The 18179-nt window shown below is 50.5% G+C and overlaps 1 protein-coding gene across 5 annotated transcripts in view; it reads left to right on the top strand.

Annotated features, from left to right (window-relative positions):
* Positions 1 to 18179, top strand: part of LOC119449227 (putative phosphoenolpyruvate synthase) — a 614437-nt gene that overhangs the window by 355160 nt on the left and 241098 nt on the right. For all 5 annotated transcript variants that reach the window (XR_007466614.1, XR_007466613.1, XR_007466615.1 and 2 more), the window contains exons 21-22: positions 12533 to 12604; positions 15705 to 15811. Coding sequence is in view for 2 of the 5 variants with exons in the window: in XM_049666356.1 (XP_049522313.1) it covers positions 12533 to 12604; positions 15705 to 15811 (179 nt within the window). In the remaining 3 variants the exon portion in view is untranslated. The remainder of the gene's footprint in view (positions 1 to 12532; positions 12605 to 15704; positions 15812 to 18179) is intronic.

Below are 18179 nucleotides of genomic sequence, written 5' to 3'. Positions count from 1 at the left end.
CGTGACCCATGATGGCCTTTACCAATTCAAGGTCATGCCTTTCGGTCTCTGCAACGCACCAGCCACGTTTGAGAGAATGATGGACACACTGCTTCAAGGATTTAAATGGTCGACGTGTTTATGTTACCTGCACGACGTGATAATTTTCTCCCCCACTTTCGCAACACACCTGGAGAGCCTTTCGACCATTCTAGCAATCTTCCGACGAGCTGGCCTCCAACTAAATTCCTCGAAGTGCCACTTCGCTCTTCGTCAAATTACTGTCCTGGGCCACCTCGTTGACGCTTTCGGTGTCCGACCGGACCCAGCGAAGGTACGCGCTGTCACGAACTTCCCCGTTCCACGGTCTGCCCATGACGTTCGTAGTTTTGTGGGGCTTTGTTCCTACTTTCGCCGTTCTGTGAAAAACTTTGTGGCGCTCGCACGTCCACTCACTGACCTTCTCAAACAAGACGTCCCGTTTTGTTGGGGTCCTCTACAAGCTGACGCCTTCTCTGACCTCATCGCCGCCCTAACGACTCCACCTATTCTTGCCCATTTTGACCCAGCTGCTCCAACGGAAGTGCGCACATATGCTAGTGGTCACGGCATCGGTGCAGTTTTAGCCCAAAACCAACGAGGCGTTGACCGTGTTATTGCATACGCAAGTCGTCTCCTATCGAAATCTGAACGCAATTACTCTATTACTGCACGGGAATGTCTTGCCCTTGACTGGGCGGTTTCGAAATTCCGTCCTTACTTGTGTGGCCGAAATTTCCAAAATGCATCCGCGCGCTTTTCCTTCCCCCTCAGTTATATGCCTTGGTTCCCGTGTGTGTGCGCGAGCTTTCTGCGTTTTGCTCTTTAATAGGCGACTATTCCATTATGCTGATTTTATGAGAAGTCATGCTGGTATTCATATTGCCAAAATTCGCTCTTTTGTTCGCCGAAGAGAATAAACTGGGACTTTTTTTTTACTCAGTCGTCGGCTGATGGTGAACTCGCGAACGCACCCGCGTTCATCGCGTACTGGGTGAGAACAGCGATCAGAACCTCCCTCAGTAAGGACGCCTCCAAATTCCAAGAACGTTTTAATATTTTCAATGAACACACATTTACACTTAGTTGAAACAAAGGAAACACGATTATTGTAGCGAATAAAGGGCACTCTTTCTCGTTCTCAAGTTTCGAAATATGATAACACATTGAAACAAAACAATCATTGCACATTGCATCTTCGCTCATTTGTAATCGTATCCATAAAGATAAAGGCACTCTTTCACAACACAAATATATTCATAATAAGACATAACATTCAAACAACGCAATTATTGCATATAACACCAGCATTGGATAAAGGTAAGACCACCTTTATGAATTCCTGATATATCGATAATAAGATAAAGACATTGCAACACGGCAATCATTGCACATTACATACTTGCGCATTATTATAGTAAAAGCTTGAAACAAACTTATTGCACGTTTGTAACGGCGTCCCTAATTGCAACACTCCTGTTACCAGACTTTCTTGAAGCCAGTCGCATACGGTGGAGGCATATCGCTCGCCGTTTGAGGTTTCGTCTGCCACGAAGAACCGCAAAAAGCATGCCCCCCTTCGCAATGCTATTTGAACATCCAACAGCACAGCAAGTCGGCATCGTGCTGCAGCCGAGCGCGTCTTCAAACATGTAAAAAGCGTACGCTCACTAATGGCGCCGTTTTCTCGCGACAACGAAAGCCGCGCGCATTATTCGTCACATGTCAAGCCTCGTCCAATGATAGAGCGAAAAACGGTGAAGCGGTCAGGAGAGGGATAGAGGGCGGGGAGGAAATTTAGCTTTCCTATTTGAACAATGGTTTGCGCTACCTTTGTAACATAAAGGGACCTTAGTTGTTCTAAAGTCCCTATATAAGAAAAGTACCGCCATCTACTCTTTCCTCCGCCGCCTCCTCTCCTAAAGCGCTTGCTTTTATTGCGATAGCAATTATATGGACACTTCCACCGGATTTCTGCCGTCGGCGTCACCGTCGTCGTCGCCGTCGTCGTCGCCGTCGCCGTGAGGTTCCGTATAGATAAAATCTTCGCCGCGCGCCGTATGCCCGAGCGGAAGCGTGCGGGGACGCACGCTGTCACGGAGAGCGAGCGCACTCAATCTTCCACGCGCAAGCAAGGAAGCGGGAAGCGAGCGCCGGAGGGAGCGGGGGGGGGGGGGGGGGGTCATTTCTACTCTGCCAACAACCACGCTCGTCGCTCGCTCGCACCGTCTCTTATCTCCACACGGCTCTGACCTTTATGCGCTGTGCATTCGCCGCTCAGTTTCCGTTGAAGCGATAGACGGCACGTACTTTCGCCCGCTGCGGCGTATATGGGCTTGCTGCCAGCGTTTTGGCAGTCGTTGTCTGCAGTCATTCGGTGTGATCTATTCATGTTTGTTTGTGCGCACTCACACCACAGTTAGTGATAGACGGGCCACATTTTCCAACGCTCGCTACACATGCAATGCTGCCCGGATCGGTAGTGCAGCGCTACAGGTGTGTCCCTTCGCACGCGCTGCCCACGGGAAGCGCTTCTCATCAACACCACCGTTTCACACGCGCCTTCTCGTGGTCATCGAGTCTCTCTTCATGTCGGTCTACTTACGCCGCAGCACACCTGCTTACTTAATCAGCTCATGTTTACTACAATTCATATTGCTACCAAAGCCGCTCACCTTACTTCGTATGACATTGCTGTGTTGCTATCGCATTTATTGCTTCGCCCTTAGGGTGAAACTGTGACATTTTTTTCTTGTGCCTTCCTTTCTATTAATTTCTTCGGCTCTTTACTTCATAACGTGTATATTAAATCTCTCATTCTGCTCTTTGAAACCAATGACTTCGTCCTTTGATTCGGTCCTCTGAGGCCCTGCCTCAGAGACCTGCTTTCAAACAAGAACCTGCACATCACAGTGCCCCAGTATCGACGAGTGCGGGAACAGTTAAGCCGTCAACGTCAACGTCGATCAAGTTTCGTCGCGTCGGCAATACGAGGAGAGGATTTCAGGTGGAAGTCGAAGATGCAGCGTCACCTCTAAGAGCTGCATCCTTTAGTTTCCCTGTTGAAGGTTGAGCGGTGATGTCGGACGTTGTCGTAGAGGCGAAGGAGACGACGGCCGACGCCGGCGACTGCGGCTGCGCAGAGGACTTTCAACATGGCTCTGAGGCGGAAAAAAAGAAAATATAAAGAAGTGAAAAGCGCACGCTATCATCGTCCAATCGGAGATACGGGAGAGAGAGAAGCGGCGTTTATCAAAGGATGGCGGTACTTTTCTTATATAGGGACTTTAAGTTGTTCTAGCTGTGAGCGCCCCCTGCCACCGTAGCAGACGCGAGCGCTGAGGGGTCACTAGCAGAGTTCCCCAAGGATTTGTTCTTCTCCCAAGCTCTCCTCTTCCTACTGTTGATAAATGACATTCCGTCAGCAATTGAACACTCTTCATTCCTTCTATATGCTGGCGACTTAATTAACCCTTCAAGTGGCAAGGTAAGAAAGACTTGACCTAGAATGCTTTTATTGCTTTAGTTCTCTTTTACTTTGCTCCATTACATACCAATTGAAATATTAAATGGTTTCTCTAAAAACTCAGCGAGATACAGTAGGTCAAAACTATTGTTGGCCAGGTGGTGAAAGGTAAATGTATGGTGCAAAACTGGTCTCTGGCAATTGCTATGGCAAGGTCAATGAGTGTTCTTGAGATGTACCTTTATGGAGTTAAGAAATAAGAGCTTCCTTAAAAAAGGGGAAAAATTCGCATTGGCAAGAATACGACTGCCACGTGCGCTAAGAAGATAACGACGAAGCCTTCAGGTTTTGTGATCAATGCATCTGCTGCTGCTCACGCTCGACATTTCAGTGAATACCGCCGTTGAGCAGGTACATAAATAAAGGTAAATTGAAAGGCGCAGACTAATATTTGGATTGGTCTATTTTTCGCAGATGCTTTTGCTAGGTCAACAATATTGTTGAGCTATCAGTTAAAGGGTTAAACTTATTTAAGACTGTCAGCAGTGTTCATGACCTCATTGACATTCAAAACGACATCTTTTTTTAACTCTCAAGCTGGTCCGCAATCAATAAGCTACTTTTAACTGCGTTCAAAACTGATCAGTCATACCCCCTGCGATTTCCATACACCCTTCGGGATGCTCCATTACCCAGGGTCAATGAAATGAGAGATATTGGTGTGTATTTCGACAAAACGCTAATCTTTTCTTCTCACGCTAAATATGCGAAACAACGTGTCCTTCGCGCTCTTGCTATTGTTTGTCGAATATCGCATGACCTCCACTTCTCTGTAGCGCTTCTGAAATTGTATTCTACTGTGGGCCTACCGTTACTAGAGTATGTCTGTAGTTTAGGGTGGCACATGCAAACCTAATTGTCACCGCATGGAACGCGTCCGCAATAAACTAATATCTATTTTCTAGCACCTCTTTTGCCGTTCTGGCTATCATAGTCCTACCCATTGAAATATACCTCAACTCACACGTCTAAAATGAATACGTATAAATCGGACATTTTGTTCCTTTATAAAATGGTCCATGAACTTGCCCAAAGCTTCTTAATTTATTATGTACAGTTCTCCATGCCGCAAAAGTATACCAGGAAACATTCCGCGTTTTCTGCCCAGCCTCGTTGCTTCAAAGTATGTCCTATGGCTCGGCTACCAAAAACATGTAATAAGTATTCTGCCTATCTTGACTTATTTCAGAGTTCATTTCCAATGTTTCGTATAAATGTATATAATGATGCTGTATGACTGGCTTTCTTTTACACCCGCCTAGTCGTTTTCTGTTTCCCTGTTTGATTGTTCATCTCGCATTGCTTTGTCTACCAGATATGTCTTTGTAAAGTTCGTCTCGCGTGTTACTTTCGAAGTGCACCAGTACGAAGCCTCCGTAGCTGTTCCTGGGCAGTGTAATAAACATTTGATTGATCAGTTAATCGATTGATGGATTATTATTTATAATTGCAGACGTTTGTATTCTGTGCTTCCAGCCTTTTTATGCCAAACAGCAGTTTCATCGCTATATTTCATGTGAAAGACGTGCGTACGTGAAGTGTATGCATGGAACGACGAGGACCTGGAGCTTCTGAAGTCTGGTGAGAGTGCTTTCACGTGTAACCTGTGCCAGAACGCCGACATTCCAGCGGTCAGGCTTAGCGATGTCAACACGCCCGCTGCTTCCCCATCGGTGACCCCTCCACAGGGCATTCCTCTCGTCGGGGCCAGCTTCAAGGCGAACGGCTGCCCTTCGTGGCCTACTCCTTGAGGCACTCGAGGGAATATCTTTCCTGAGCGATTGAGTGGCACGGCTGTGCAGTGATAACGAGCGTCTGCGCAGGGAAAATGCGCAGGCATCCACACAGCAGGCTGAGGCTATAGGTATGCTACAGGTTGAGGTGCGTTCCCTGCGTGATGAGCTTTACGCTGAGCGCAAGCCGTCTTTGCCCATTTTCCATGTGGAAGGGGGTTTATTAACACCGGACGGCAGACGGAAGTATTGCACGACGGGCACAAAGACAGTCTCAGCCGGCGTCAGCAGCTCGCGATCTACGCTCGCACCTACAGCCAAGACAGAGTCCCACTGGTGAGTCCGTTGCTTCATCCCCACTACAATACCCCGGCGGCGAAGGGAAGCCATCCTGGCGACTCAAGGCGACGTGACAACAAGGGGGTCATGATATGGCTTTAGGCGGCTAACATGGACCACTTGGCGGCCAAGACGACGCTTGTCGGAGGTTGGGTTGAGCGGCTCAATGACATAGATGACGGAAGATGGGCACTCGATGACGCGATAAGGGCCTTGGTACTTGGGGGCAAACTTAGGAGTCAGGCCAGGGGAATGGAACGGTATGCGGAGCCATACGAGGGAGCCGGCGGCGAAAGCTTGTTCAGTGAGATTGCGGTCATGGCGATCTTTCTGGAGGGCTTGGTTGTCTGAAGTAAATGAACGGGCCAGCTGACGACACTCTTCAGCATATTGAGCCATTTCAGAAACTGGGCTGAATTCGGAGACGTCCGGGCGATACGGCAAAATGGTGTCGAGAGGGGTGCATGGTTCGCGGCCATATAAAAGAAAGAATGGGGAAAAGCCGGTGGTCGACTGTGTCGCGGCATTATAGGCGTAAGTGACGAACGGAAGAACGACATCCCAGTTAGTGTGGTCAGAAGCAATGTACATGGACAGCATGTCTCCCAGCGTTCGGTTGAAGCGCTCTGTGAGTCCGTTGGTCTGTGGGTGGTAGGCTGTAGACGTGCGGTGAACTGTACGGCATGAACGAATGAGCTCCTGAAGGACATCGGATAAAAACACACGCCCTCTGTCGCTCAGTAGCTCGCGTGGTGCGCCATGGCGGAGGATGAAATGACGTAAGACGAAGTTCGCAACATCACGAGCGCCAGCCGAAGGAAGCGCGGCTGTTTCCGCATACCTTGTTAGGTGGTCCACTGCCACAATGACCCATCTGTTACCAGCGGCAGAGCACGGAAGTGGGCCATAAAGATCGATTCCGTCACGGTTGAAGGGTCGTGCAGGACACGGTAAAGGCTGCAGGAGTCCGGGCGAATGGGGAAATGGTTTACGTTGTTGACACAATTGGCAAGACCGAATGTATTTTCGGACGTAGGTATATAGTCCACGCCAGTAATAACGTTGGCGGAGCCGCTCATACGTTTTCAGCGCACCAGCGTGAGCATGTTGGGGGTCAGCATGAAAGTATGCGCAGACATCGGAGCGCATGTGGCTAGGGATGACAAGCAGCCATTTACGGCCATCCGGTCTATAGTTGCGACGATATAACAGTTCATCCCGTATCGCGAAATGCGTGGCTTGGCGGCGAAGTGCACGGGGGTGTGCAGAAGTTGGCGGTGCGGAAAGAACATTCAGGAGAGAGGTGATCCAGGGGTCTTTGCGCTGTTCAGATGGCATGTCTGTGGCGGTCAGAGCAGCCAAGGGAAAGGCACCAGTTGAATGTGGCTCTTCAGCCGATTTAACGGGAGATAGGGAGAGAGCATCAGCGTCAGAGTGCTTTCGCCCCGATCGGTACACCACGCGAATGTCAAATTCTTGCAGGCGAAGAGCCCAACGTCCAAGGCGACCAGAAGGATCCTTCAGGGAAGCCAACCAACACAGAGCGTGATGGTCCGTCACCACGTCGAAAGTGTGGCCGTATAAGTATGGACGAAACTTGCTTATTGCCCACACAATCGCCAGACACTCTTTTTCGGTTACTGAGTAGTTGGATTCAGTCTTGGTGAGGGCACGGCTAGCATAAGCTACAACATACTCGGAAAATCCTGGTTTGCGTTGCGCGAGTACTGCACCAAGACCGACACCGCTGGCGTCCGTGTGTACTTCGTTTGGCGCAGTCGGGTCGTAGTGGCGTAGAATGGGTGGTGAGGTAAGCAGATGCCGTAATGTAGTGAAGGCGTCGTCGCAGGCTTGAGTCCAATTTGATAGGTCACCAGGGCGAGCAAGTAGCTTCGTAAGCGGTGCCATGATGGAGGCAAAGTTCCGGACAAAGCGACGAAAATACGAGCATAAGCCCACAAAGCTGCGCAGTTCTTTTAGTGTAGTCGGCTTAGGAAACTCCGCGACGGCGCGAAGTTTGTCAGGATCAGGAAGAATACCGTGTTTTGACACTACATGACCCAGTATGGTGAGCTGGCGAGCCCCGAAGTGACACTTCTTCAGGTTGAGTTGAAGGCTTGCGTTGGTAAGGCATTGGAGAATCGTGCGCAGACGGGCGAGATGTGTAGCGAAATCGGGGGCGAACACGACGATGTCATCTAGATAGCAAAGACAGATCTGCCATTTTAGACCGCGTAAAATGCTGTCCATCATTCGCTCGAATGTTGCAGGCGCATTGCAAAGTCCAAATGGCATGAATGTGTATTCGTACAGGCCATCTGGTGTGACGAACGCGGTCTTTGGACGGTCACAGTCGGCCACCGGGACTTGCCAATAACCCGAACGCAAGTCGAGCGATGAGAAGAATTCGGTGCCTTGTAGACAATCGAGGGCGTCGTCTATGCGAGGAAGAGGGTAAACATCTTTTCTAGTAATTTTGTTGAGACGCCGGTAGTCCACACAAAACCTAATGGAACCGTCTTTCTTCCTAACCAGCACAACGGGGGATGACCAAGGACTACAGGAAGGCTTGATGACTCCACGCTGAAGCATGTCGTTAACTTGTTCCGTAATTATACGACGCTCCGCTGGTGATACGCGGTAAGGGCGCTGGCGCAAAGGGTGTTGGTTCCGGTGTCAATTCTGTGAACAACGGTGTTAGTTCGACCTAATGATGCTTGAGGGAAATCAAAAGAGCTTCTGAACTCGTTGAGAAGGGAAATAAGCTGCGCACGTTGATCCGGAGCGAGGTTACTGTCGATGGCAGGGGAAAATACATCCGAGGACACGTCATCGGATGCAAGGGGAGGGGTCAGCGCGTTCAGCTCAGTGTTCGGAGTGGGCTCGTAGGAATCAATAGGCACGATAACATCATCGTCGACTGACTGAACGTGGCCAAGCGTCTCATTACGGCGCAACGTGACAGGGCATGAGGTAGCGTTGAAAATAAGTATTCCGGAGGCATCCTGGTGAAGTGCTAGGACGTCAAATGGCAGCGACGCATGGTGGCGGCGACTGAATACGTCAGACGGCGTCAAGAAAACTGTAGTTTCAGTAAGGGCAGCACAGTAAACAGGAACAATGACGGCACTGAGAGGGGGCAGGTCAGTGTCAGCAGCCACGACAAGCTTGTCAACACCAGACGCGGGCATATGGACCGAAGGTACATCGCCAAATACAGACAGTTCAACCTGAGCGTGAGCGCAGTCTACAACGGCGTGATGGCGCGACAAGAAATCCCACCCAAAGATCACATCATGAGAACACGAAGTCAACACAATAAACTCAATGTTGTACAGTACGTCGCCAATGACGACCTTAGCCGTGCATGCCGCAATCGGATGGATTCGCTGTGCGCTTGCAGTACTGAGGGAAAACGCTGTAGGTGGCGTTGTGAATTTACGAAGTGTGCGGCAAAGTTTCTGACTAATGACAGATATAGTGGCACCGGTATCGATGAGCGCAAGAGTTCGTACACCTTCAACAAAAAACTTCGACAACGTTGGCTGGGGACAAGCGAGGACTTACACAGGTCGACGATGACGCAGCTCGTGCCTCCGGAGCTGCGGCAGTCAGTTTTCCGTCTCAGCGGTGGGTCGGCGACGCATCGGTGACAAAGAACGGCGGCGTGGTGAGGGTGAGCGACGGGACGCAAAGGGTTGAAAGTTCGAGTCAGTCTGGGGGTCTCGTGCGTATACCTCAGGTGGCGCGTCTTGTGGAGTGTAGTACGCGGGGCGGAAGGAGTAGTCGCGGTATCTTGGTGCCCTCGAGGCAGCCGCGAAGCGCCTACGACAGAAGCGTGCGACATGACCGGGAATGCCGCAAACGTAGCATATCGGTCGATTGTCGGTAGTGCGCCACGGGTTGACGATGTGCTGCTGTGCACCAGGGAATGGCGCCGGTGGCTGTCGGAGAGGTTGAGAGGCCAACGCTGGCGGTCGACGCGGAGGCACTGCAGTGGCAGCCGCATACGTGAGTGGTGCGGCAACAGGTGGCGGCTGAGAGGCGGACGGCAGCACCTCGGAGACCTGCTCCTGAATGACTTGTCTGAGAGACGGCGCGAGATTCGTTAGCGCGCCACTAATAAGCGGAAGAAATGGAGCTGGGCAGGCCATGTACTGCGTAGGATGAACCGATGGACCATTAGGGTTACAGAACGGATACCAAGAGAAGGGAAGCGCAGTCGAGGACGGCAGAAAACCAGGTGGGATGATGAAATTAGGAAATTTGCAGGCGCAAGTTGGAATACGCTTGCGCAAGACAGGGGTAATTGGAGATCGCAGGGAGAGGCCTTCGTCCTGCAGTGGACTTAAATATAGGCTGATAATGATGATGAATGAAACACGTATCCATTAAGGAGTATTTTAATTCTCGGTGAATTTTTACATGGCAACTAGCGGCGTCCCTAGAGTATCAGTGTTAGGAACCACTCACATTTAAAAGTTTTTATTAATGATGTTCTTTCCACTATATCGACTTTTTTATTCCATATGCCGATGGCATCAAGAAAGGAAATTTGTACTGTTAATTACTGTCGCATCCTGCAGGGTTCCTATATGGTGCGGAGGTCGCCAATCAGGTTTATATTGTAGTGTTTTTCTCTCGCCCATAGCAAGTTCTGTTACATTCTTCGGTACAATGCAATGCTTCGGTCTTGACGACATAGTTGTATAGTAACTGACGTCAGTTGCAGCTCACGGTTTTGGAGTCATGTGAGCGCGCCGTCTTCCAGGCAAAAGTAGACACTTCGAAGTTTAGTTGCGTCCTCCCATTCGTTGTATTCGGCCATGCGCTCGAGGTCGGCCATCCAGTCTCCGACATCTTCGAAGACCTTGCCATGGAACGACTTTGGAGCCCGTGGATTCTAAGGTGTGTGCCTGTTCGTCATTGCGGCGCTTTCCATACCGGTTGAGATGGTCTGAAGCGCTGCGGAGTCTTCAGGAGGCAGTCCCCGGATCCTGCGGCTGGCCCGGTGGACCGGCGTATCGATGGGCACGGGTGTAGTGGTTCCACTGCCAGAAGGGGTCTGCGACATGGGTGAGAAATACCCAGCACCTCCACCACTTTATCACGTGCCTTTTGAGAGAACGGGCGACGCGATGTTTATTGAGGGTAGCGGCTCCTGAGAAGTACGGCGCTGGGAGTTGGCTATTGAGCGGGCGGAGAAGCACACGCAATTCTTTCTTCTTGTCCGGCCTGCCTTTTAGCACTGCACCCACTACTGCTGGTGGCAATATGGTTCCCGTAAATTCGTGTTCTGCAAGCGTGGGTGTATGGCGCAGTGGTTATGATGCTCGCCTTCGAAACATGGGTACCCGTGCTGTTATCTCACCTCGCCAAGAAGATTTTGTTTTATTTCGCTCGCTCTCTTTCACTCTCTGCACCTCATCCTATGCTCTGTTTTTCACTCTCTCCAAGGTGACGCTCTTCAAGCAGATGCTGCGCACGCCAACGAGACCAACCTAGCGAGGCTTTGACAGCTCCGTGTAAAATTGGTCGTCTGGCTGCGGATTCGAACCACCGACCTTCGGGTTGCGAGACCACCACGCTAACAAATTCAGCCACTGTCGGTTCATCGTACGCGCCTTTAAAGTGGGTTTTTATATGCATGAAGAAGTAGACGCAGTGCAATGCGCGCGCTCGTAACACGTGCACGCTCAGCAATGCATGCTCGTCAAACGAATATATCTCGCATAGAGGCTCCACAGCCGCGGAAACCTTACACAATGGGTTTAGAAATGATGGATGGGCCAATCACAGGCGTCCCCGCCCTCCGGAGGAGAGAAAGGGTGTGATGGCGTGGTCGCTCTACTCGCGCCCTCCGTTTTCCCCCAGTTCAGGCTCGCAGTCAGATGAGGAGGCCGCGTTTGGTTCGTTCTGCCGAACAGGAGGCTGCGTTGAAGGGACGCCAGCGAAAGCGGGCCCGTGAACGTGCTCGGGCTCGCCGGGCGAATCCAGAGCTTCGGCAAGCTTAAGTCGAAGCGAAATGACGACGGACCGATCCTGAGGTTAGGGCTGCCATCATGAAGCACGACAGCGCAGGCAGAATCCAGAGGTTAGACAGGCTGACGTCGAAGCAAAAACCTAACGCCGGACTAATCCAGAGGTTCGGCTGTCATCGCCGAAGGACAACGACAACGCCGGGAAAATCCAGAGGTTTCCTTTAATCCGTCTGTAACGCTCCAAAAACTAACCAACCTAGGGTTAGACATCATTCGCGTGCATGACTGTTTCCGGTAGGGGAGGGGTATTAATTTTTTTTGTCATTGCCTTTACTTCGCTGCCGACGTAATCGCGCTGACCTTCTCTTTGTTTTCAAACACCATCACGGTATCCAAACCTGTCCCGAACTGCTGAGTTGTATCATTTTTCGTATTCCGCGCAAGATCGCCATGGAAGAGACACCTGCCTGTCATCATATTCCTCCCTGTCATCACCAACACGCAAGTGTCCACAGAATACAGCCTTTATAACGCTTATTTTCACGATCTCGATATTTTTCATAAATGGCTATCATTGTCGTTTCCTGTTGTTGTGTCATAGTTTAACACATTGTTCAACTCCCCTTCTTCACCTTTTTCTTTTGTATTCACCTTGCGCCTAGTCGTATATACATTCTTTTTTTAAAGATTGTTCTTTTTATTAATTTCTTTTTGCTTATCTTGCCCGGCTGATTTTTTGTCTGATGTATACGTGCGCCAGAAATTAGACTACATGGTTGTTCTTTTGCACAGTAATTTATTGACTCATAAATGAATAATAATAACAATTATTATTATTATTATTATTATTATTATTATTATTATTATTATTACACCAGTAAATTCTTATTTGAAGTTAACCGGTTATTTATTGTTTCGTCTCTGGGATTTTACAGATCGAGAAAACATATACTACGCCTCAAGATATCGAGTGGGCAATCTGCGAAGGAAAGTTTTTCATGCTCCAGGTAAGCAACTATAGGCAGTATCGACACAAGCTGCCTTCAAATCACAGGCGCCAGCCGTTTCCTGCGCCCTTCCTGTTGTTAACGGCTACGTGCAAGAGAGGGCAGCAGTGAAGTGGGCAAAACGTGCTCACAAGGCACGTGCGATCGCCGCTACGTGCTTTCGGCGCGCGACACAAGGAAAAATTTGGCCGTATATCTCCTTGCTTCACTGCAAATGACGTCGAAAGACGATAGTATTCTGCCGCCCCTGATACGTAACACACTCTCATCTCCCCCCTCCCACCCCTCACGCTCTTCCCCTCCTCTCACTCCTCCCATGATGGATGCAATGGAGGTTTTGCTGAATTCAACTCGAATTTCCCGTGTTCACCCTGCTCTCGCGCCATCTGTTGGGCCTTTTATTACTGTTGGCTTAAAGCTGGCACAAGAGCCGCAGCTTCAGTCGGCTTGTCTTTAGCGCGTAGCGTCTCTTCGACACCATTTCTAACACGTTGATTTTTCATTTATAAACGTAAAAACCAGTGCTATGTGTATTCCTAATTAAATTAATGCTGCGGATCACGGTTATGTACATGTATTTTGCCTCAAATAGGCCTGAGGTTTCCTTTGCACTGTATCATGTTGACGTGTATGACCCCGTGCCACCCGTGCTAGCAGCTCACTTGATTTTAGCCGGGCGGTTGAATCGGTATTCGCCGGGCGGTTGAATCGAGTGACAGACGAACAAAGTTTTTCGCGTTTAGGTAACCCAATAAAGACTATCGTCTTTGAAAGAGGACGCGTGGAACTCTTGGGAGAAGGCTGTGTACGTTGGTGCCAGACTCACCTTGCTATTTGTCGAGCACAAGTTCGCACATCGTAAACTAATTAAAGTACATTCACTCAACTGTGTCTAACAATTCTGCTGAAGGTGCTGGGTATAATTTCAAGCCCTTATCGAGTCACAGAAAGCAGCCCGGACCCGCGGCGACTCGGACCTCTGTTCACCAACACAGCTGTCGTCACCTACGTGTTCAGCTCCCCGAGTTCCGGATTCAATGCCGGATTCTATCAGAGCGTCAACAGCTATCAGCGGAGATTTACCAAGATGACAACTAGGGTCACACGAACTCACCTATGAGGCCAGAGCCTTTCCATGACAACACATTTGAAGACGCAGAAGACTGGCAGGAATGCTACGAGTGCGTCGCGGAGTTCAACGGATGGAACGGAGAGCGCAACTACGAGACATTAACTTCACGTTAAAGGATAGCGCACTAACGGGCATTGAAAACCACGAAGCGACCTTAATGTCGTGGACCCGCCGTGGTTGCTCAGTGGCTATGGTGTTGGGCTGGTGAGCACGAGGTTGCGGGATCGTATCCCGGCCACGGCGGCCGCATTTCGATGGGGGCGAAATGCGAAAACACCCGTGTACTTAGATTTAGGTGCACGTTAAAGAACCCCAGGTGGTCCAAATTTCCGGAGTCCCCCACTACGGCGTGCCTCATAATCAGAACTGGTTTTGGCACGTAAAACCCCATAATTTAATTTAATTTTTAATTAATGTCGTGGGATGCTTCCGACGGGAGTTGCTTGCCACTTACCCGAGTACAGGCGGCAGGTGGAAGCTGCCCTCCAAGCAAGAAGCTAGCGCAATAATGAAAGTGTGCCTGATGTATGTAGAAGACACGTCCCGCCTATTCCGCCGAGCTGATCCGAACATGAGCAAGGACAACAAGCTTCGCCATGTAATGCGAAGCGTGAAACAAGGACTGTCTGCAGGGATGGATCGGAGCCTGCCCCTGAGTTTCTTTCTGAGGCGACAACAATGGAAAGAACGTTGCGACAGCGATCAGGGATGTACTAGAGCACTCCACGGGCTCGAGCTTACCCGAAAGCCCTGGCCCAGTCCGGCCCGTGGGCTGGGCCGGGCCGGGTAGAGCAATTATTTCACGGGCTCGGGACGGGCTCGGGCACGGCGTGTGCTTTTTGACCCGGGCCCGGCCAGGGCTTGGGTTTTTTGACGCGGGCCCGGGTCGGGCTCGGGCTTTCTGGTGGTGCGCATGTAACGTGCAGGGAGTTATTCTCGGGCGTCTCAACTCTGAAAAACATGTATTTTTCGGTCTCGGGCCGGGTTCGGGCCGGGCTCGGGCCTAAGGTAAAGGGGTGGCGGGCCGGGCCGGGCGGGTAACGTAGAACATTTCCGGGCCCGGGCCGGGCCCTGGTCTCGCCATAAAAGTTTTGATCAGGCTCGGGCGGGCCGCCCAATGTAAAAACGGGCCCGAGCCGGGCCCGGGCTGCAAAAATCGGCCCGTGCAGTGCTCTAGGATATACAATCGGGAAATGAACGTCGCCTCTGTAGACGCACTTCCAGCAGTCTTCGGAAACAGCGTGGAGGGCATACGGGGTGCTTGTGCGATCTGTAGTGCGAGAAGAACTTTAGGGGCTACAGCCTGACCATAATGCTCCAACGCTCCTTTCACTGGCAGAGGTGGTTCGCGAAGTGGTCAGACAAGTGGTTCGAGAACCACAGCCCCAAGCGCCCCTACTTGCGCCAGCCGAGCGTCTCAATGCCGCAAACTCCCCGGCATGCTGACGTCGCAACCACTACCTTGATAAACAACCCGATGCCTCGAAATACGGCGCCGCCACCCGAGAGAAGTTTAAGGAAGGCTGACGTATGGCTCACTCATGACAGAATACCTCTTTTCTACCACTGTGGGGAGGCTCGCCCACCTCCACCAGAATTTGAACACACAGTTGAGTGAATGTACTTTAATTAGTTACGGTTGGCGAGCTTGTGCCCGACAAATAGCTAGGTGAGTCTGGCTTCAACGTACAGTCGTTGTTGTTGTTGTTGTTGTTGTTGCCTCAACAACAACAGTCTTCTCCCAAGAGTTCCACACGGCCTCTTCTTTTGCCTTGTGTCGCACGCTGATGGCACTTTGCTCAGATCGCATGGGCCTTGTGGGCACGTGTTGCCGCTTCACTGCTTCTCTCTTTCGCACGTAGCCGTAAACAACTGGAAGGACGCATTTGAAGGCAGCTTGTGTCAATATTATGGTGTACATGAAGTAAGCAACTAGAACTTAGTATTTCCGAACACTACGATTTTCAGTGCAGACCAGTCACAACGTTCTTTAGGGAGTCTGACTGCGAGATGATGCACGAATTTGACAATGGCCTCAAGTCCGAGAAGGAAGTCTTGAGCAAGGCTAACATGTCGTGAGTACCACATTTCCAATACTCCACACATTTTAACATATAAATGGTGCTTGGTTTACCCATGGCTGGGAGATTGAATCATTGGTGTGGCTAAAGGTATGTCCGACGTTTTTTTTTTTTTTATGTCCGCGTAAGTTAGACCGATCCGGCAGTTTTTCTATGGAAGTACATCCGACGTATCTGGTAGGTTTTTGCATGTTTCGGGGTAACATACGCTTAGCATAAGCACGTGGAATAGCTAAATAAATGCTTCCCTCGTGTGAATGCTCATTCTTTGTGTATTGTGGTGCAGCATTCCTGAGTCGGCACAGCCGGCGCAGGTCGGCGTGCTCACTACTGCTGCAACAACTGCCCCATCTGTTTGCATAGTGTCCATGTGCGCTTTCACAAAAAGAAAAGGCGAAAGCTTGCACTAGGCCGCGCAAAGCTCAAGACAGCGAAGCTGGCCGATTGATTGCGTCTCTTGGTTATAGCTAGGTTGAACTTGGCTATATCGAGGTTTAAACTTGTTTCTAGGTAGGCCTGTACTCGTGTACGTCAAATGTGGTAGTATTGGAAAGGCTCCAGTAGTACTGGAAAGGGGCGCCACGCTATGACGCCACCGTCGCGCTATTGCCACCACCACAGCTGGTATGACGTCATGCTCCCCCGCACCGTGGCGCTACCGCCGCGCACCTTTCCACTACTACCGCAGCCTTTCCAGTACTAGCACAGATGACGTGCACGAGTATAGGTCTAGCTACAACCAAGTTTAAACCTCGACATAGCCAAGTTCAACCTAGCTACAACCAAGAGATGAAATCAATCGGCCAGCGTCTTGAGCTTTTCGCGGCCTAGTGCAAGCTTTCGCTTTTTTACAGCGAAGCTGTTAAGGGCTCACCTTTCGATCGTCGCGTCCGGCAATAGAAAGAAACTCTCATTGGCCGTATGCTGTATGTGCGAGTGAAAGCGCGTTGTCAAGGGGAGCGAATGCACGGCGGAAAGAGATTGTGGTTGTGAAGAGGAAGAGGCGCTCGGTGGAGAGCAAACGGGACTTCCCAGTGTAAGGGGAGTGGTGGACGTGGAGGACATCGAGGTACCCTGGACTGTGCTTGTGCGTGCCCGCTCTCCCACTGCGGCGCATGCGCGCAGCCCTGGCGGCCTCTGCCTCTGAATCTCTCTGTGCTCTCGCCCACCTCTTCCCTAACAGTGTCGACATTGGAGTTTAGCCGTTCGTCACGTAGCCAGCGTTTTGACAGCGGTTGTGTGCGGTCACACAAACAACGCGCGCTACTGTTGTCGACGGCGGCGGCCTTTTGCCCGCGTTCGCACCGAGCGCGCGCGCGTTGGTGACGTGTTTATGAAGAATGTGCCAACCTTTGCCGTACACTCTATGGTGGTGCACCGTAGCGACCATAAGGTATGGTCCCTGTCGTCACTAAATAAATGAAAATCACCGGATCATATATATTTCATCATTCTTTAATACTTCAAATAACCAATTACACCATCACATCTTAATAGTCATAATTGGAAATACATAATTCACACCATAGTACAGCTTCGCTGGTCTTCCATCTCCACCCCATTGGAAGGGCTGACAGTTTTTTTTTCCTGGCTCAGCGCGCAGCGGAGAAAAGAGAGGCGGGGGTCGGAAGGTAGGGAGCTGGTGAGGAGGAGACGGCGTGCGCATGCGCCGCACCGCCCTCGCGGGTGTCGCCACTCTCCTGGTTGCCATGGCTACGGCGCGGCAGCTTCTTGGTACGAACCACACATTGCGGCTGGCCTAAACAGCTTCGCTGTTAAAAAACGTCTTTCATTCGGTGCCCCTTCACGCGATACCATGACAACGTCTGCTGCTCTCAAAAATACCAATGATGCAATTACGCTCTGCTACCGACCCACTTAGGTGAATGGCAGAAATACGTCCGTGCTGCAGCATTTCGCAAGTACGATGTTGTCGAAGTCGAAACTGCAATCAACACGTTAACAGTCACGTTAACTAACCGAAGCAAAGAAGCGCAACTCTTCTCGGAATAGTTACCGGAATAGTGCGGCGTTTTGTTAGTATTGCAGCAAAATCCCTGCTTGCTACGTTGGGTACCTGGTTTCCCCCGATACTGGTTCACTAAAGAACTATTTATTCCGTTTCTTGTGTTTTCTTTTTTGTCGGCGCAGTTTGCTTGTCGTGGCGAAAACGTTTATGCCACTTATATCTGACATGACAAGATGGCAGCAAGCAGCGTGTCATCTTGCAGTGTGTCAGCGTGACTAGCGGTAAGTGCGAGAGGGATGCTTTAACACTCCTTCGCACCTCTTTCAGTTCCCAGATATATGATTTTCTCCCGGATATTACATTGCGAAGGGTTGTTGAGCTCACTGGACAAAC

Source organism: Dermacentor silvarum, chromosome 4 (genome assembly GCF_013339745.2).
Source record: "Dermacentor silvarum isolate Dsil-2018 chromosome 4, BIME_Dsil_1.4, whole genome shotgun sequence".
In the NCBI taxonomy this organism is placed as follows: Eukaryota; Metazoa; Arthropoda; class Arachnida; order Ixodida; family Ixodidae; genus Dermacentor; species Dermacentor silvarum.
The sequence above is the reverse complement of the archived record's forward strand: the minus strand, read 5'-3'. Positions and strand labels throughout refer to the sequence as shown.